Source organism: Tursiops truncatus, chromosome 11, assembly GCF_011762595.2.
Source record: "Tursiops truncatus isolate mTurTru1 chromosome 11, mTurTru1.mat.Y, whole genome shotgun sequence".
Taxonomy (NCBI): Eukaryota; Metazoa; Chordata; class Mammalia; order Artiodactyla; family Delphinidae; genus Tursiops; species Tursiops truncatus.
Genome location: NC_047044.1, coordinates 37,576,125 through 37,597,564, shown reverse-complemented (window position 1 = coordinate 37,597,564; position 21,440 = coordinate 37,576,125). Strand labels below are relative to the sequence as shown.

The window sequence follows — 21,440 nt, the reverse complement described above, 5'->3', positions numbered from 1 at the left end:
TGAAATCAGCCTGCTGATTTTGAATCCTAGATCCAATGATTAGAACCTGTGTGACCCTGGCTAAATGACAATGTCTCTTGCCCTGTTTCCACATCTGTAAAATTGGATTATAAATGGTACCTATGGAATAGGTTGTTGTGAAGGTCAAATGACATAATCTGTGTAAACTGTTTGAAACAGTGTCTGGCATGCAGTAAGTGTGTTTGCTATTCTTCCTGACTTTATAACAACTATAAAATTCCTAATAGAGAACAAATGATGGATGAGAATTATAAAACGTTTCTGTTTGCCTGAAGGATTTACTCCATTCTGTTTTAATAAATCAGCCTCTGTAAACTTAATGAATATAAATAAATTGTGTCTTAGGAGGAGGTTAACAAGATAAAGTGTCACTGGCACACAGTAGACAACGCTTACTGGATTTTAATCTAAATCTTGCATGTGAGCAGTTGGACATGCATACTATTCTTGGAAAAGATACGGAGATGACCTTGACTGCTTACATCTATCTTTCCAGACTGTCGGTAAGTATTGAGGCCCCACTGAACAGGAATCAGTCTCAGGCCCTTAGGCATTAAATGCAATTTATATGAGGGTTAGGTTCCAAATCCCACTCAAAAGTTGTTTTCCTGTAACATAACTCCACTGCTCTAAGACGTACCAATTCACTCCTGCATAAATTTTTTTAACATCTTTACTGGCGTATAATAGCTTTACAGTGTTGTGTTAGTTCCTGCTGTATAACAAAGTGAATCAGCTATATGCATACGTATCCCCATATCCCATACCCCTACCCTCTTGTGTTTTCCTCCCACCCTCCTTATCCCACCCCTCTAGGTGGTTGCAAAGCACAGAGCTGATCTCCCTGTGCCATGCAGCTGCTTCCCACTAGCTATCTATTTTATATTTTGGTAGTGTATTCATGTCAATGCTACTCTCTTACTTTGTCCCACCTTAACCTTCCCCCTCCCCATGTCCTCAAGTCCATTTTCTATGTCTGTTTCTTTATTCCTGTCCCACCCCTAGATTCATAAGAACCTTTTTTTTTTTTTTTAGATTCCAAATATATGTGTTAGCATACGGTATTTTTCTCTTTCTGACTTATTTCACTCTGTATGACAGACCCTAGGTCCATCCACCTCACTACAAATAACTCAATTTCGTTTCTTTCTATGGCTGAGTAATATTCCATTGTATATATGTGCCACATCTTTATCCATTCATCTGTCGATGGACACTGAGGTTGCTTCCATGTCCTGACTATTGTAAATAGTGCTGCAATGAGCATTGTGTTACATGACTCTTTTTGAATTATGGTTTTCTCAGGGTATATGCCCAGCAGTGGGATTGCTATGTCACATGGTAGTTCTAGTTTTAGTTTTTTAAGGAACCTCCATACTGTTCTCCATAGTGGCTGTACCAATTTACATTCCTACCAACAGTGTAGGAGGGTTCCCTTTTCTCCACACCCTCTCCAGCATTTATCGTTTGTAGATTTTTTGACGATGGCCATTCTCACCAGTGTGAGGTGATACCTCATTGTAGTTTTGATTTGATTTCTTTAATGATTAGTGGTGTTGAGCATCTCTTCATGTGTTTGTTGGTAATCTGTATATCTTCTTTGGAGAAATGTCTGTTTAGGTCTTCTGCCCAGTTTTGAATTGGGTTGTTTGTTTTTTAGATATTGAGCTGCATGGGCTGCTTGTATATTTTGGAGATTAATCCTTTGTCAGTTGCTTCATTGGCAAATATTTTCTCCCATTCTGAGGGTTGTCTTTTCATCTTGTTTATGGTTTCCTTTGCTGTGCAAAAGCTTTGAAGTTTCATTAGGTCCCATTTGTTAATTTTTGTTTTTATTTCCATTTCTCTAGGAGGTGGGTCAAAAAGGATCTTGCTGTGATTTATGTCATAGAGTGTTCTGCCTATGTTTTCCTCAAAGAGTTTTTTATAGTGTCTGGCCTTACATTTAGGTCTTTAACCCATTTTGAGTTTATTTTTGTGTATGGTGTTAGGAAGTGTTCTAATTTCATTCTTTTACATGTAGCAGTCCAGTTTTCCCAGCAACACTTATTGAAGATGCTGTCTTTTCTCTATTGTATAGTCTTGCCTCCTTTATCAAAGATAAGGTGACCATATGTACGTGGGTTTATCTTTGGGCTTCCTATCCTGTTCCATTGATCTATATTTCTGTTTTTGCGCCAGTACCATACAGTCTTGATTACTGTAGCTTTGTAGTATAGTCTGAAATCAGGGAGCCTGATTGCTCCAGCTCCATTTTTCTTTCTCAAGATTGTTTTGGCTATTTGGGGTCTTTTGTGTTTCCATACAAATTGTGAAATTTTTTGTTCTAGTTCTGTGAAAAATGCAATTGGTAGTTTGATAGGGATTGCTCTGAATCTGTAGATTGCTTTGGGTAGTAGAGTCATTTTCACAATGTTGATTCTTCCAATCCAAGAATATGGTATATCTCTCCATCTGTTTGTATCGTCTTTAATTTCTTTCATCAGGGTCTTACAGTTTTCCCCATACAGGTCTTTTGCCTCCTTAGGTAGGTTTATTCCTAAGTATTTTATTCTTTTTGTTGCCATGGTAAATGGGAGTGTTTCCTTAATTTTTCTTTCAGAATTTTCATCATTAGTGTATAGGAATGCAAGAGATTTCTGTGCATTAATTTTGTATCCTGCTACTCTACCAAATTGATTGATTAGTTCTAGTAGTTTTCTGGTAGCATCTTTAGGATTCTCTATACAATATCATGTTATCTGCAAACAGTGACAGTTTTACTTCTTCCTTTCTGATTTGGATTTCTTTTTCTACTCTGATTGCTGTCGCTAAAACTTCCAAAATTATGTTGAATAATAGTGGTGAGTCTTGCTCCTGATCTTAGAGGAAATGGTTTCAGTTTTTCACCACTGAGAACGATGTTGGCTGTGGGTTTGTCATATATGACCTTTATTATGTTGACGTAGGTTCCCTCTATGCCTACTTTCTGGAGAGTTTTTATCATAAATCAGTGTTGAATTTTGTCAAAAGCTTTTTCTGCATTTATTGAGATTATCATATGTTTTTTATCCTTCAATTTGTTAATGTGGTGTATCACATTCATTCATACAGCATATTTTAAATTCATTCTTCAGTTGATGGACATTTGTTTTTTCCCACTATTTTGCTATTATAAGTAATGCTGCCATGAACATTCATGTATGAATTTTTGTGTGGACATTGGTTTTCCTTTCTCTTGGGCATATACCTGGGAGTAGAATTTCTGGATCTTATGGTAAATCTATGTTTAACAATTTTAGGAACTATCAAACAGTTTTCCAAAGTGGCTGCAACACTTTACAACCCCACCAGCAAAGTTGTTTGTTGAGTGACTTTCTTGGACTAATTCAGTCTGTGTTCTTTCTTGTATCCAGCCAATGAAGTCTCTTCTCAGTTAACTTAGTGATCAGCTAATGATTAGACAGAGATTTGCGTTAAGGCCCTGAACCAGTAAGTCTCTCAGTCTTGCTGAGACCCTTTGTTTGTGTGTTAGGGTACGCCTTCAGTGCTCCAGCACAGTTAAATCTCTGGCTTAGTCTTTACTTCCTACCTAGGTAGAGCATCAACATCAGCCAAAGATGGGCATTCTCAGGTCATTCCTGGGTATATGCACAGCTCTGCATGTGAGCATCGTCTCCTAGATTTTCAGGAATATGCCAGTCCTTTTCAAATCCCCCAATAAACATCTCATTCCCCATTTCCTTTTTGAGATTTTTGGTCAACCTCTTGTTAGCTACAAGTAGTATCACTGCCTCAGGCAGCTGCAGTATCAAACAATTACCAGTAACTATTTTCTACAAATACCCTGGAGATAAGACTCACACATAGAGAGTTCTGAGTTAGGTCAAATAAAGGCAAGTTCTAAGAATGAAACTTTACCTAGCAGCTGCTAGAAAGGTCAGATAATACCATTTCTCTGGGGATGAGACTTTAGGAAAATCCAAAACCACTCTGTCCCTCCAGTGGCTGCTAGACTGCTTGTTGTTACAGCTGTTTAGTTGTGAGCCTGTGGGTTTTCAGTTCTACTATGGAGCTGGGAAGTGGGTGATGGGAGTAAGGCAAGTTAAAATGCTACAATACTTACTCTTCTTACTGAGATTCAGCCATTTTTAGTGCATAAAGACTTCTGTAATTGTTGCAAGCCTTTAGTTCACTTCCAGAGTTTTTAAAAAATTGATTTTGAGCATTATTGCTATTGTTCTCATTGTTTTTATGGGGAGGAGATTTCTGGAGATCTTGACTCTGTCACTCTGGAAATGCTACTTGGGTCATCCCTTCTGGTATGTCTCAGTGGTATCTTAAAGTCAACATCCCAAAATGGAATCATCAATTACACATTGTATTTCCCTACATTTTAATAATCTTCTTTTATAGTCTGTCTTAATGAATTGCTCCAATACTCATTAGGCTACACTAGCCAGAAATCTCTTTTATCTCTCACCCCCATATTCAACCCATTACCAAATCCAGCATATATTATTTCCTAAATGGCTCTCAAATCTATCCACTTTTTAGCATTTCCAGTAAAAACATCATGGCTCATCTTCTCAAAAACTGACTCCTGAGTGCTATAATAACCCTTTGACTAATCTACCTGCATCCAGGCCAGCGTCATCTCACCATTTTCCCACATAATAGACTGCATGACATTTTTAAAATGCAAAAATAGTTATGTCACTTTGGGTTAAAACTCTTGAATGCTTTCCCTACTCTCTTAAAATAAAGGCAAACATTCTTACCATGATCCTCAAAGCTTATTCACGGTCCAAACTATCTTCCGCCATAAGTTAGTAGCATACATTCTACCCTCTACCTGGGAAATTTTCCTTCTTCTCTTGGTCTAGTGAACTTTTACTCACTATATCTGAGCCCAAGTGTGACTCTCAGAGAAGCTTTCTCCAAGTCTGACTAAATCACACAGCACCACACACTTGTCCTTCCTAGTAATTATTACAAGAGCAATTTCATATTTGCTTATATGATTATTTAATTAATATCTGTCTTCTTTTTTAGACTATAAGCTCTATGAGGATACTTTTCTGATGTTGTTTACAGTTGTATCCCCTGAATTTTACCACAATGCCTGATGCAAATTTGTGATCAGTAAATATTTGTTAAATAAATGAATGCTAATAATGATCTGTGCTAAGCCTATAATGGAATAAGCAAAATTAATTCCTTTAGCCAAGAAGTTAAACAACATAACTATCCAACAATCACAGGAATCAGTCTGTCTGTTTCACCTTTAGTGTTTTACTCTTCATTGAAAGAATTACTAGTTGCTTTTTAAAAGAAATGTTCAAACTATGGACATCAGGCCAAAGTAAGCATGTGTAGAATTTACATACTCAATTTGGAGTTAATCAATAAAATCAGATTTTGAAAATTATTTTGACAATTAAGTTCACAATAGCACATTGTATAGATTTTCTATATTTAAGTATTAGCATAGAGTACCAAAAAACTAATAAATATTTTTTCTATTTAACATATATTCTCTGATCTAACATCATGAATAGATAAAGTTAAATTGCTTGAGTTGCTTGAGGACTATCCATTTAAAAAAGTTATTTTCTAAATTAATTAATTAATTAAATAAATTAAATAAAATAATACGAGTGAATGAACATAATGGATAATGCCTTAAGAGAAAGAAACAAGAAAAGGAAAAATTTTTTTAAACCAAAAAGAAGATAAAAAGAATTTTAGAGAAATGGCAAACATAAAAGATAGGCAAAAAAGAGTCAGGACAGCTCTGAAAAGAGTAATATAAATACGTATAAGAATCTATTATACCATAAAAGTGACATTTCAAATCAGTGGGACAGATTAGTCAATAAATTGTGATACATACATGTTGGGGTATAAATATTTCTCTGGAAGGATCCACAGCACGGCAAAAGCAGATGTCTCTGAGGAGGGAAATGTGTGGCTGGGGAACATGGGGAAAAGAGTGAGTTTTCATTGAATTCCCCTGTGTACCTTTTCTAATGTTCTGTCACGTGATTCTATTACCTCTGAAGTTCGCCTGAGTTCAAACCCCAGTTCCCCCAATTGCTAGCTCTTAATCTTGGGCAAACTCTTCACACTCTCCAAGCCTCTTTATCTGTGAAATAAGGTCAGTAACTTAGCCTGGTGCTGCCTGGCACAGAATAAACTCTCAATAAATGGAGATTATTAGTGAAAACAAAAAAAGTTATTTTCTAGGCAAAGGCAGGATGGTTCTAAATTATTTTTTTCTGTTATATTGGGGGAAGCCCTTGAAATCACTGATTTGTGGTTAACTATATTCCTAATAATATGTCTTTTGAAGGGACTATCATAGGTCTTCCAAATGATTAGATTGCTTCCTTATCTTCAAATAGACTGAAAAAGATATTTCCTGAGGATTAAATCAGGGTCTATCACTTCACTTCTAGCATCAGAGACCCAGGGTATCAGTGATACCTTATTCCAACATGATGTGACACAACCCTTGCGAAATATCAGTTTCTCTTTCCGTAAGATTGCCAGTGTGGCTTAATGTGGCTTAGAACCATCATTTTATAACTAAGCATTTTGTCACAGATTTGAAATGCTTCAGATGACAGCTTTGGATTTCCTTGCTTAAACTTTTTAAAGCAATCTCTGCAATGAACTGTGCGTCAATTTTAGATGTATTCTTGACATAGACTTGTCCTTGCATTTCAAGCTGCACCTTACAAGCTACACATTTTCTACCTGGGAGACAGTTATTTACTTGGGAAATATGTTTATGGTGTAGACTACTTTTTTCCTTTATATGTAGGAAAACCTTGTTTTCTTCCTTATTATACTGATTTTTTTCCTCCCAATATACAAATGAACTGCCATTCTATTGTATTGCTCACTGTGATTTCCCAGATGTTAGGCTAACTCTCTTACTGCTTTTGGGTAGTTTCCAAAATACAATACTTGAATTAAATGTGTCCCCAGTAGATTTTACCCTTTAACTGTGTCCTTCTCTCTTTTTTGTACTGCTATTATATAGAATCCCTCAATGACTTTATTATATTTCAGAGCATGACTGTTATTTCCTGCGATTTTTGTCTTTTCCACTTGAAATATAGTTTCTTATTTCTCTAGCATTTTTAGGATTGAAGCCCATTAGTTACATAGGCAAAAGCTGCAAACATTTCCAAACAACACATTTTAGTATGGTATATTATCATGAAAGAATAAACATATTTAGAACTCCTTCTTCATTTTATTCTGCTTTGTTGGATCTATATGGTAAAATAATTTCTACATCTAAATATGTAACTTATGGTCATCCAAATATAATAACTTTTCAAGTGTTCTACCAAATATTTTAATATTCTGTTTTATAATAGTTTTAGATTTACAGAAGAATTACAAAATAGAACACAGAGTTCATATATACCCCAAACCTAGTTTCCAATATAAGCAATTGTTGATAGCTTACGTTAGTATGATATATTTGTTACAATTAATGTGGCAATAAAATCCTAACATTATCATTAACTGAATATAGTTTAAGATTTCCTTAAGTTTTTTTCCTGGTACGTGGGCCTCTCACTGTTGTGGCCTCTCCCGTTGCGGAGCACAGGCTCCGGACGCGCAAGCTCCGTGGCCATGGCTCACGGGCCCAGCCACTCCACGGCATGTGGGATCTTCCCAGACCAGGGCACGAACCCGGGTCGCCTGCATCGGCAGGCGGACTCTCAACCACTGCGCCACCAGGGAAGTCCAAGATTTCCTTAGTTTTTTACCTAATGTTCCAGAATTCTGTTCCAGAATTTCTGTTCCAGAATTCCATCCAGGAAACCACAATGCATTTAGTAGTTACGTCTCCTTAGCCTACTCTGGGCTGTGACAGTTTCTCAGGTTTTCCTTGTTTTTGATGACCTTGACAGTTTTGAGGCATATTGGTCAGATATTTTGTAAAATATCCCTCAATGGGGATTTGTCTGATATTTTTCTCATAATTAGACCGGGATAATGTATTTTGTGGAGAAAGACCAGAGAGGCAAAGTATCATTCTCATTATATCATATCAAGAGTACCAGGGCTTCCCTGGTGGCGCAGCGGTTGAGAGTCCGCCTGCCAATGCAGGGGACACGTGTTCATGCCCGGGTCCGAGAAGATCCCACATGCCGTGGAGCGGCTAGGTCCGTGAGCCATGGCCGCTGAGCCTGCGCGTCCGGAGCCTGTGCTCCGCAACGGGAGAGGCCACAACAGTGAGAGGCCCGCGGACCACAAAAAGAAGAAAGGGAAGAATTAGAACCAAGGAAAAATATGAGCCAGATTGATCTCTCAGAACATTTTAAGTTCATTGCTGAGCCAGGTACTCTCCCTCTGTATCAATTCTGTCTTTTCCAGACCAGTTTTTTGAATTATTCCCAAGTTTTAAACCCTCATATTCATAAATCCTTCTATGAGTTTATAATTTTGGATGCTAAATCCATTGATCAAAGTTTCCGTTACCAAGGCAGTCCAGCTGTGAAACAAGGTTACTTGTGTGGTATGTATTTCTTCCTTAAAACTGTTACAAGTCATGGTAATCAGTAGAGAGCTGGAGAAAGATAAAGTATTACAGGTTAATCACACAGTATGCCTTATATGGGACATAAGAACTCTCCTGTTACTGATTTTACTAATTGTTTCTAATTGTTCAAAGTTCATTCTCCAAAATAATATGATCTTTCTTAGACTGGTGTCAAATGAAATAAATCTCTCTACCCACTATGCCATTGATCAGTGACATAAACCTACAGTGATGTATTTAAATGATACACCAGTTCATATAACTATTCATCATTCACTATATATGCTCTGGTTCAAGGAAGAAGTCTGTGGAAAAAAGGACTAGAGTAGTAGATTGGAAAAGGTGGGTAAAAAGGTTATATTGTTAGACTTTTTGGTTCATAGATAATATTCCAGAGGATATTAATAATAATATTAATACTATAATTGATATTAATAATGGAAATAATATAATATATATTATATAATATAATAATGGACACAATAATAGATGTGTCCATCAGTCAGGAATACAGAAACCACTCTAGATATTTCAAGTGTAAAGGGATTTAATGCAGAATTAGTTACAAAATTGTTGGAAAAGCTGGGTGAACCAAAGAGTACAGTGCTTTATCCATTGATCCAGAGCTGGCACCATTCCTGCCTTGAAGCCCAGCCTTGCCACTACTCTGATGGAGGCTATGTCCCTGCTGTTATTGCAGATGAGTGGGAACCTGGGAGCCACACTCCCACTCCCATAGAAGAGACTATGTGACACTACTGCTACTACTTCTGCTGAAGGCATCTCCAAAGGCAAGGAAAGATGGCATCTCTCTTCCTCTTGCTTTCCAAAATTCTGTACACAACTAAAAAGGGAAATATATCGGTTTGCAGGATACTACTTCTAAAGTTCAAAAGTGAATGAAGGAAGGCAAGAATAGAGCTTATTCCAGGAGAAAAATTACCAAAATACATACAATATGATGGGTACCATTTTAACTATTTTCGGATAGAAAGATATTAATTTAGTTCTCATAACAATCCTGTGTGGTAGGTATGCTTTATACCTATTTCACTGATGAGGAAACTGAGACATAAAGAAGCTAGATAATATCAACTTGATATAGCTATTAAGAGGTGGAATTAGGATTTGAACCCAGGCAATATAACTCTAGAGTTGATACCTGTAATCACTGTACTACAATTCAACAAGCACAGGTGCTCTGGAACCTGTTTCATTTGTCCAAAGGAAAAAGCTAATTTTTTCCAAGACCCCCTTCCAAGTATTTCTGATACATACCTGCCCAGGTATTTCATATGGCCTGATCTTCTCTTGCCACTGGTATTGGCCACATTTGATCAACATAGCTCCTCCTTTTTGTATAACCAACAATTTCAATGGTGAGTAATTTCTCTTTCTGGTCACATTCCCTTGAGCCACTGCTACTATCACTGTTCTGGCTTCAGCATGAGGAAAAACACTGGCCTTCCCCATTTTCTCTATGCCTAATATGAATACTTCACCCAAACAACAAAGAGACTCTCTCTTTAAGTTCCCACAACACAGCTAAATATGAAGCTACCACTTGGCTGGATTTTACTGAAGGCTGAAGATAAAAAAAGGATTTGAAAATACAGAATAAATTATAATTACAACAAAATAAGGTTGCTTTTGGAGTGTGCCAGTCCAGGCCCATCCCTGAAGAGTCGCAGTCATCGGGCACCTCCTGGCCTGGTTTCAGACCTGCCTCTAAATGGCCGGGGCCAATTTCCTCTTACCACATGGCATGTTTTTGAGTCTGTCTCTATTCATCAGCCTCCTGGCTCACTGCCCAAGCTCCAGTTAGAGAAGAAGTCCCTCTCAAGACTGAATTTCCCAGCTTTTGTTTCTTTTCCCTTACTAAGAGAAAGTATCCAAAACTTGGGATGCAAAAGAATGACTGCACGTCCTTTCCATGACATACTTTAGTACCATTTAACAGGTCTGCTCAAGGCTTATCTAATTCTCTAAGAGGATTCGGTTTTGTCTGATTAACTATTTACTACTGACAAAGTTCCACACTCCATGTAGTTAAATGTTAAGCTTTAGAAGACTGTTAAACTGTAAATGATTTTTGTCCATTTGAGATACAAATGATTTCTGTCTGATAGAAAAGGTAACCCAAAAGGTTACATTTTATGGTCCTGGAGTCTATTAAACAGTTTTGTATTTAATTTAGCAATGTCATTTCAGCATTTTTTTTTTCTCTCTGTAGTACATACTTTGTTCTTTCTTATACTCCATTGAACCAGCTTAACATTTGGCTTAATCTCTCACTAATGTTTTTGACTTGAGCTTACTTTATGTTTCTGTGAGTTATATTTTTAACTTTTAGAAAATTATACTTTGATACTCTGATTGGCTTCTTCACAAGGTTAGTAAAAATAGAAATGTCTACTTCCTTCAGAGCAAGTCTGAACTTGGAAAACATTACAAATGTAGGTCCATATACAATAAGACTAAATATTTGAAACTTATAAATTATGACTACAGGCTATTAAATGAAATATATTCTTCCCTTCTACTTTGACAAATATCACTTCATAATAAACACATTGAAAAATATCTATTAGGCTTTGGTAATGTTTATTACCGAAGGTCAGCAAAATTCCAAAAATGAACAAATTCAAATATTACGTCACATACTCGTTAGTCTATTGAAAAGAGTAAAGTATTTGGATGAGTAATAAAGCAAAGCAAATTATAAATTATATATTTATTTCATATAATTTAATTTTTTAGCCCTCAGCAAAATTACTCATTACACTGTTATAATCAAGGTTTTCACATAATTTGTATTCTATTGACAATATTGCCATATTAGACCTTTGCTGAATATTACAGTGCTTAAAATATGTTTATTTGCTTTAAAAACTTCAATTTGGAAAAATTTATCTGGAACTGTTTATAAAGTTATAATGCAGTACTTGGAATTAGTCTATAAAGTTTCATGTTCAAATATTTGTAATGGGGGTAAGACTTGAAAAATTAACATTTCACTGAAACTTTCAAAAATACTTAATTTAATTATATTAATATAATTTTATATTACTTATATCAAGATTTTTCCCATTTCATACTGCACCATCTATAACCATACATGTTTCTTTGAGTTGTTTCATTGCTAGGATATTATAAGGAAAATGTAAGGTGGTGATATATGCCTTGCACAGTTTGCTCAGCTCTATTCCATCAAGACCATACCTTGAATTTATAATAGCCAGAAAACAGTATCTATAGAACTTAGTTTCAGTGTTAGTTGTCTACGAATCTTCTCCTTTATAATAGTTATGCAAATATTTTAAATTTTCTTTATTTCTTCATTTTATTAGAAATTCAATTTTGTTGCATATTTTACACAAAGTTTTTTAAATTAGAAAAATCATTTTCTCTAAATTTTGAAATAGTGTATTTTAAACGGTCAAAAATTAAAGTATCTAAATTAGTTTTGTTTACCTTTATAAGTATTTGTTAACACTATCAATGTCAAGCAAAAGTTCATATCAAACAACAGCAGATAGCACAAATTCAAAATTGATTTCATTTTCTGTCAAAGACCATAGTTTGCTATTTTATTGTTGGTTATTTAAAGATTGTTTTAATATTTTTGATGCTTTATCCAATTATTTATACCAAGCCAAATGGAGATTTTTAATACATGATGAACATTTTCTGCAATTAATTTTGTGCAGCATATACACACAATTTTGAGCATCAACTATATAAAATTAGACAGATTCTAAAAAATATTAATAAACATTGAAACCTCAAATTCCCATCACAACAGTATAAAAATTTTATACTATTTCAAAGATACAATTCCATACTCATACACATCCCATGAGATTCTCAGACCTATTATGGAATTGGTCAAAGAAGATAGAAAAATTCTGTGCTTAAGACAAATTCTTAAGAATTTGGGCTTTCTGGGGCAATGTATGGACTAATTAACTTTATTTAACAAGATAATGGTTTGGTATAATATTTGGATAACATGTGAAATACAGAAATTCCACAAATCTTTCCCCAAACAGAGCAAGACCTTCAAGCCTTCCCTTTACTCAGCATTCCTTGTGTTTAGGGTGTGGTTTCATCATTCAGGTTTTATTTGAGAACCTTGTTGTTTTCCTTAACTCCTCTAGTGTATCTTGTTTTAAAAGCATGTAGTAGACATTTCCACAGTGAGTCTGAGAATGGTGATAAGGTGGGATTTGGTATTTATTCCACCAAATATCTTAAAAAAATTTTCCACTATACTGATATAGCTGAAGGCTTTTTTTTTTTTTTTTTTTTGCAGTTCAAAGTAGAATATATAGCACAGATAAATTTTTTTTTTTTTTTGGGCCACATTATGCAGTTTGTGGGATTTTAGTTCCCCAACCAGGAATTGAAACCAGGCCCTCGGCAGTGATAGCACAGAGTCCTAACCACTGGACCACCAGGGAATTCCCCATAGCATGAATAATTATTCTGGGTGTTTGGCCATATTGTTGAATGTACATATTTCTTCTTTAGAAACACATTTAGGGCTATTTCATGAACTCGCCCTTGAAATTACTAATTTCAATAATGTATTCTATTTTTAGTCTTTTAACTAAATAAAATAGAAAATTTTAACCACTTTTTGAAATTTCTATTAAATCTTACTAAACATTTTTACACTAGTAGTTGTAGCAAATACTACTATTCTGCTTTCTAGAGTTTAGTGTCCTACTAGGTGCCTATGTGAGGGTTTGGTATTACACTTCACACATATTAGGTCTAGACCAGCACTGTCCAATAGAAATATAATGTGAGCACATATGTCATTACAAATTTTCTACTTGTCACAATTTAAAAAGTAAAGATAAAAGATGAAATTAATTTTAATAATGTTTTAACTAACATACCCAAAAACAATGTTATTTCAACAAATAATCAATATAAAAGATTATTACGATATAATACATTATTTTGTCAACTCTTTGAAATCCAGTGTTTACACCTATAGCATTTTGGAACAGCCTCATTTCAAGTGTTCAATGGCCACTTTGGCTAGTGGCTACCATACTGACAGTGTAGGTATAGACTGACTTATACTCAAATTTAAGAGAAATATGAATTGTTTTATATTGTAAAATGTTTTTCAGTCTCCATTAGTGACTGTCACAACTATTGCACAATATGAAAGTACCTCAGAAACTATGAATTGGAACAGGAAGCAAGAAAATGGACATTCAGTACGACTGGGAAATGGTACTTTGTTAGGCAAGATTCTACTGCATACCTAAGAGAGTGAATTCAACAAGTTAGTTGCCTTCTATCTTTTCCCACTCGAATCATCCCTGTGCTTGGAAGTGTAGTCTGTCTCAAACTTCAGCAGCAGTACAACACATAAACCTCCACACCTACTAACAGCAGTTGCCTTTGTTTTGAAGACACAGGGCAAGCGATGTGAAGTAGCCTTTCCTGGGGCCTGACCAGTGTTTGCGATATATAGATTCCCTACAAATGGCCCATCATTTAATTCATAGTTAAAGGTCAGATTTCATCATCTTATAAGACCAAGACTCAGCTCTTTTTATTTCATAAGTAACTTCCCAAAGAAGAACACATAATCTTTACAAAGGCAAATACTTTGCCAGTGCAGGGCATCTTGCTGTAAACATTCAAAACAAAACAGAAAGAGAGAAAGACATTTTGGGCAAAGGAAAGAACAAGGAGAGTTCTGATTAAAAAGGTCCAAATAATTGCACCAGTTTCCCTCAAGAACAAAAAACAGGAGGCAGAGTGCTTGCTTTATATATGTGTAACTGAATAGCCTAATAAGGTATTTCCCCTTCCCCAAGAAAGCAATCTATGTTTTAAAGGACTATTTGAATTCCATCACTTTCTCCCAAGTTCCTTTCCAAGCCTCTTTTTCTAATTTTATCTGATGTCAGAATAAAAGAGTAACATTTTTCCAAATTGAGATCTAAAATGGCTAATGAATATTTTTTTATTCATTCTTCATATATTTTATATTACATTCACTCCATCCCAGCCACTAATCTAGATGCTGAGGGTTAAAGTGCACAGTCCATGCTTTGGTCTTTTAAAGGATATATGTCATAGTCTGGCTTATTTATTTGCCCAAGTGAAAATATTTTTGAAGGCAAGGTGCCTTGGGGACACAGAAGAAGGATCTATTAGACAAGCAAGTATAGCATCCATTCCCAGTGCTATTTCTCCAGAGTAATGAGAATTAAATTCAATTCCCTATATTAATCTGCATTCATTTTCTGACTGTTGATGACCTTGAAACCATGAATAGCCAAAATTTCACAGGGAGGGGGCGTGGAGAGCCCAGCTGGGACTCCCCTTCAATAATATACTAAAGCCATAGAAGAATAAATTCAACCCAGTTACAGCCACATTTTTACAATCCTCACAACTGTCCCCATTGCACACAACTGTTTATTCTGCTGGAAAGATTAATGGATTATCTGTTTTTTCTGATAACTTATATCATTACTCTTCTCTATTTGTGAGTAAAATGGTGGATTAAAAATAGCACAATTAAGATTGAAGATAACACAATGGCTTTTAAAATTTAATGTGAAGAATATAATTTGTTAACTCTAGATAGCCTCTGATTTAACTGTTTAGAGTTGTAACACAGGGTAGGAGGATATGGGTGTGTTTCTGAATCTAGGCTCAACAGACCAGAAAATGTGCTAGTGAGTGCTGGCACATGAGGACTTACTAGAGTGATCAGAAATAACAAAGTCAAGAGGAAATCAATAGCATTTATTCTGAATCACCTGAATCAGAGGATGTGTTAAATCACTGATTCTTTTATTGAAATATGTTGAATATATTTATGAAATTTTATCTGAATTAAAGTATAAAAATCTTATTAAATGTTCATTCTATAGTTCCTCAATAAAAATCAATATTAGCCACTTTTTTTTTTTTTTTTTTGCGGTACGCAGACCTCTCACTGTTGTGGCCTCTCCCATTGCGGAGCACAGGCTCCGGACGTGCAGGCTCAGCAGCCATGGCTCACGGGCCCAGCCGCTCCACGGCATGTGGGATCTTCCCAGACCGGGGCACGAACCCGTGTCCCCTGCATCGGCAGGTGGACTCTCAACCACTGCGCCACCAGGGAAGCCCATAGCCACTTTTTAATTTATGTATTCTTTCAAATCAGTATATATACTCATTCAAGTATCCCAAAGCATGCTCACATATATTATTCCATTTATCTTCATAGTAGCCGCTGCAAGATACAGAGGGGTTATTATTATCACTTCCTGGGATACTTGAATGAGTTCCTTGGAAATAGGAAAGCGAGGGTTAAATGAATAGAGAGGCAAGCATAAATTGATTTATAGCTTCAAAGCCCTGCAAAATAAAATCATGCTTAGTTTACAATTTATTTTTAGAAATTATAGTTTCCCAGGTGTTTTAAAAGCAATATTTATCACCTTAGACTTTATCTGATAATTGTAAAATGTAGTGGCTTTTCAATTACCCTAGAGATTCATATTTTATTTCTGGAGATATACTCCATATAAGAAAATAATGCCGGAATGATGTATATCTAAATATTAATACGATCTTGGTCAATAATTAACATATGAAAAAATTCAACAATTTCCCGTTATGCATGAATACTTGAGTAATTAATTTATGGATAAATGTCAAAAATGCAATTCACATTTCCCAGTACAACTTTGCTATTCTAAACATACCTTGCATAATCATTCACTTTCAAAAGCGTCATATTGAGAGATTTCATGAGGATGTAAAATGGCTAATATACAATTCAGATCACTTTTATAACCTTGGTGCAAATGAAAATATAGGAGAAAAAAAGTCCATTATGCTTTAGTTACAAAAAGAAACAACAAAAACCCACACAATAAATAAGACAGTCTCTCAGTCTTGCCTTAATAGACCGTCTGCTCTTGTGAAGCAACCCTTGGGGAATGGATTAATTTATGTCCTAGCCTAAGGGGGTATGCCACAGAGGCTCTCAACCTGTGTTCCAGCGTTTGGTTCTTCCCTTCATCTCCTCCCAGTATTGACATTATCTTTTCTTTGCTGATCTTACCATATAAAAAGCTTTAAAAAATATCAGAGGCAAGATGATAGAATCCTTTGTTTACTTTTTCTTTGTCCTTTCTTTTCTATCCTTTTTATTTTATCAAAGAGGTTGTGCATGTATAATTCGAATATGGTTACAGCACAGAATTCTCCATCTCTTAAATTTGCCTGTAGAAAGGGATTCTGTAAATATGCACTTTTAACCTTTTATGAGTTTGTGTTTACTTGTCTTATGGGAATATACACACTACTCTCCTGAACTGATAAACTATAACCACAGCCATGGAGCCTCCATGTCTATGTCCCAGTAAATGCTGCAGAATGACCTGAACATAACTGAAGAGTGTATATAAGGGCAGAGGTTGATGCCCTGGTGAAATATTCCAGCTGGATATGTGAGGGCAACAGGGATGAGTAGCCACCAAAAGCACTAAATAAATTGTGGCTACCTTTTCCTTTTTTCCATCAGTTTGTAGGTGTCAGCTAAATGATTGCCTAGCTTTTGGAGAGTCATCCTCTGCATTAGCATGCACAAAAAGTTCAGAGGGAGACTTCTTAACTTTCCATGCGCTGAGACTCAATAACTGCCCTCCTAGATGCCAATGAAAGACTCAAATCCACTGTGCATTAAGTCTTGTTGACCACTTAATCCACACACTGTTAGTTTTTCTAAATGACTGTTTCATTTGCTGTCAACACAGAACAAGATATCTTTGGTACTCCAAGGCACTTGAACTTTTTTTCATTGACTCTTTTAAAAATTTGGTTCTGATTAGGATCATTTGCCTTTTCATATCTGTCAGTAAAAGCACTGTGATAAAAATGAGCATGTTTAGTGAATATAATATTGATGATATTTTCAGATCTGAAATGAATTGGCTTTACACGTTCTCCATGCCTGGGGCATCGCTCAGAGCCAAAGGCAGAGTCAGATTGCAGTGTGATTCACCACATTAAACCCCGCCCCCCCCATCTTATTCTGATAGAAACTGATGTGACCAGATTTGGATCAGGCCTGACTGTTGGAAGGGGGTATGGTGTGAGTAGTAAAACAGGAGCTGAACAGGTTCTCTGGAGTCAATTTGGTCATAGTTCTTCCCCAATTCACTAATATCTTGGAGGGCAGTTTTCTGTCTTCTACTATTTTTGTTTCTGTTTTGCTTCCAAGTGTGTACTCACCTGGAAGAGCCCAGTAATAAGTGCTAAATCACACTAATTAAGTAAGGAGTCTTTGCTGACCACCCAATCTAAAGTGACCCACCCCAGGCACTGCCTAGTCCAATAATTGTTTATCCAACATTTTCTAGTTCATTTGGTTTTTTGTATATTATTTGGTATCCCCATGATGGCAGGGCCCCCAGTACTTGGAAAACTACCTGAACTCCTATCATCATAAAGTAAATATTTGTTCAACAAATAAATAAATGAAGAACGCTAAGGTTTTTGAGGGTTTCCTCTCCAGGAAAGTAATTATTGTTGTCAGGCTGATGTGTTTAGTTTAGAACTATAGACACATCCCTAGGAAATAATGAAACAGTTCCGCTCCTTGAACATCTCTGATTTTCCTGCAGCAAGAAAAAGGAAACCAGAATGACCCAGACTCCTACATTTCTTAAAATCTGTGAGTAACTACAGCTAACTTTTAGTACTATGAAACAGAAACCAAAGGAACGCTCGACTATGTCAGACCTGAGGAGCTAGGCTAGAACTGTGTATAATTAGGAATACAATGAACCAAAAAACTTATTTGTAAGAAGGGTGCTGGACTAAGAAAGAATTCTTTTAGTCATTAGAATCTGTCTTTTATCAGGATAAAAGTTAAAATAGATAGAAAGAGTGGCTATTCTACGTGTGGTAGCCATCCATTGTAAGCCAGAGATTTTTCTATATTATTGCTTTAATGGGGGCATGCAACCATCTTTTTCACTCACAAGTATAGAAGTTGATAAAGAATTTCTGCCAAGATACTGAGAGACAGACCAATAATACTGTGAGGTCAGGCTGAAACTCAGTGTACCTAATGACATGTATAGCCCAACTGATCAACTTTATGAAAAAGAAATATATGTCTAGGAAGTTCCCTTTATCCGTGGTCAAATTAATATAATGGGACCTTTTATTGGACTGAGAGGACTGATGTCTTTTTCAGATCCATGTGTATAATGAAAAGGTATGTTTGTATTATTCAAAATATTAAAGGTTATGTTGCAGCAGTAAACAATGCCAAAATCTTAGTTGCTTAAAATAAGGTTTACTGTTTATTTGTGTTATATATATGAACTTGGTTTAGCCAGAAAGCTGTGTGTATCCTGGTGGCACAAGGATCTGCTAGTTTACAAGTAAAGTCACTCTTTCAGCATGATGCTTCCACATTTGCCTTGGCAGGGAAGGAGAGCATGAACATTTGCTCTCCACTCGGAAATGCTTCTATCCAAAAGAAGACAAAGAGGCACTCATTACTGCTGCTCACATTTAATGGACCTAAGCAAGTCACATGGGCGTTCCTGACTTTACGAGGATATATTTTCTTCTTGTCTATCCAGGGAAGCTCCATTTATGTCTGCCATAACAGCTCTGAGTATAAAAGAAGGGTTACAAAAGAAACTGGCTGTTGCAGGGTGGCATAATGTTAAAAGATAAGGAGAAAAAACACTTTTTAGCAGAAAACAATCCAGAGGTAGAGGCAACAGGAAAATGAAGCAGGGTGTGGTGTAGTCAGTAAAAGGGAGAAATGTCACCTCCAACCATCCCTTCCTTTTGCTTCCTTTCCTTAACTTTCCTTTCATTTTTTTTATTTACTCCTTCCCTCCTTTCCTTCCTTTCTTTCTTCCTCCCTCTTTCCTTCTTCCTTTCTCTATGTCTCCCTCCCCCCCTCCTTTTGTCCTCATCTCTCCTTGTATCTTCCTCCAATGTCTGATTGGGACAAAAATATTGTTAAGAATTGTGGTTATAAAGATTAAAAAGATAGTGCATTAGTAATGCCTAAGTATGTTATTACTCAGCTTGTAAACCTGACTCCATGTCTGTGTCAAGTTCTTTTATGCTTTAGGATGAAAGACATGACACAGTCGCATATACCTACTTACTTTCAGTTTAAGAACATTAGACCACTTTTTTGTTGGCTCTCACTGAGGGCACACTGCATGAGCTCCCCTATCTGAAGGAGTAGGTATATCCTATCAGTCTGTGAGTCCCTGTTGTATCCTCTTCTTCCTTTCAGTCAAGTGATGGTATCTTTATCAGCATGTCATGGTGGCAGCCAACAGAGCAGGCAAGGAGCTTGAGTGGTTCCATCAAGCTGTCCCTGAAAGTAGGCCTAGCACCACCTCCCTTCAAAGAGCTGAGCAACTGAAACTATGCTTCTTCTCTGCCATGACCATAGACACTCAGCTGCTTCACTTCAAATCTTCCCAGCCCATCACACTATTTAAATACAAACCAACAGGTACATCATCGTAACAAATTATTTTCAAATAGGGGTCTAAGAACTTTTTCAAATTTGGTTTGATAACCAACTAGACACCCTTAGCAGCAGGGAACTATTAGCCAACAAGCCCTGCCTATAATATTCCCAGGATTTTCTCTGGTCAGAAACACAAACACTATGTAAAAGAATTTACAATATAAAAGGTAGAACAATAAAAAATGGAAAGCTTTAAGAAAAACTAAATAAAATTGCAATGTTCTAATTTTATATTTTTGGCTAATGCTTAGTAATAAAAATACAAATATAATAACTAACATTTTGATGAGCATTTATTGTGTGCTAGGCATTCTGTTGAGTCTTTTACATGGATAATCTTATTTAATCTTCACAACAAACCTATTACAGAGGTATACTTTGCTCACACAAATATGCAAGAAGCAATGAGAGTAGAGGTGAAGTTCTGTCCAAGTCTCCCTGAAGAAAGCGAATCAATAGAACCTGCACAGAGAAGGTGATGTTTGGAGACAAGACTTGAAGAATGATTAGGAGTTTGCCAGTCATGTAAGTGTGTCACACAGAGGGAAAACATGTTAGAATAAGATACAGTTTGGAGGAGGAAAGGGAAGTAAGACTCAGTAGGTTCAAGGGGTCAAATCACCAAACGGCTTTTGAGCCATACTAAAGAGTGTAGGTTGTAGGGAACCACTGAAAATTCATGAACAAGAAGTGACTGTATTAGTTGCTTAAGAAACAAACAAGCACCCCATGGTAATGGAGGATGGATTGGAATAATAAAGAAGGAAGGTATAAACTTCTTTAATATATGCACACATATAAGTCACAGAATTGACTAATCTAAAATATATGGGCTTCAAGGCCACACAGACCTGGGTTTGAAACCTAGTTTTTGCTACATAATAACTCTATGATTGTGGGGATATTATTTAACCTTTTTAAAATCTGTTTTTTTCATCAGTAAAGTGGAAATGATAATAGTACCTACCTCATAGAATTAATAAAATAATGATTATAAACTCCTTAGCATAGCCTTGAACATAATATCCACTAAAAATATTATAATGTAAAATGCATCATACAGTACCTAGAACATAGTTGGTTCTCAGAAAATGTAGCCTTTACTCGTGTGTTTATAGATATCAACATCTCCATCAATCTCCATTATCTACGTACCTCGGTTGTAGTTGTATTACCAGAATGTATTATAAAAGAAAGAACTGGACAATTGGCTGAAAACAAAATGAAGAGAAAATAACACTCTGGGAACTCTTTTTCCGAGGTGAAAAACAGAAACTGAGACACTCTCCATGCACTCCCACAAAGACTCAGTCCTCCCAT

General features: G+C 36.0%; 1 protein-coding gene across 8 annotated transcripts in view; it reads right to left on the bottom strand.

Annotated features, from left to right (window-relative positions):
- Positions 1 to 21,440, bottom strand: part of LIN7A (lin-7 homolog A, crumbs cell polarity complex component) — a 394,724-nt gene that overhangs the window by 302,758 nt on the left and 70,526 nt on the right. For 3 of the 8 annotated variants that reach the window (XM_033866291.2, XM_019952195.3, XM_033866297.2), the window contains one exon: positions 5,897 to 5,974. The exons of the other annotated variants lie outside the window; for them this stretch is intronic. In XM_033866291.2, coding sequence (XP_033722182.1) covers positions 5,897 to 5,974 — 78 coding nt within the window. Of the gene's footprint in view, positions 1 to 5,896; positions 5,975 to 21,440 lie in introns of those variants that run through there. 8 annotated transcript variants of the gene reach the window in all.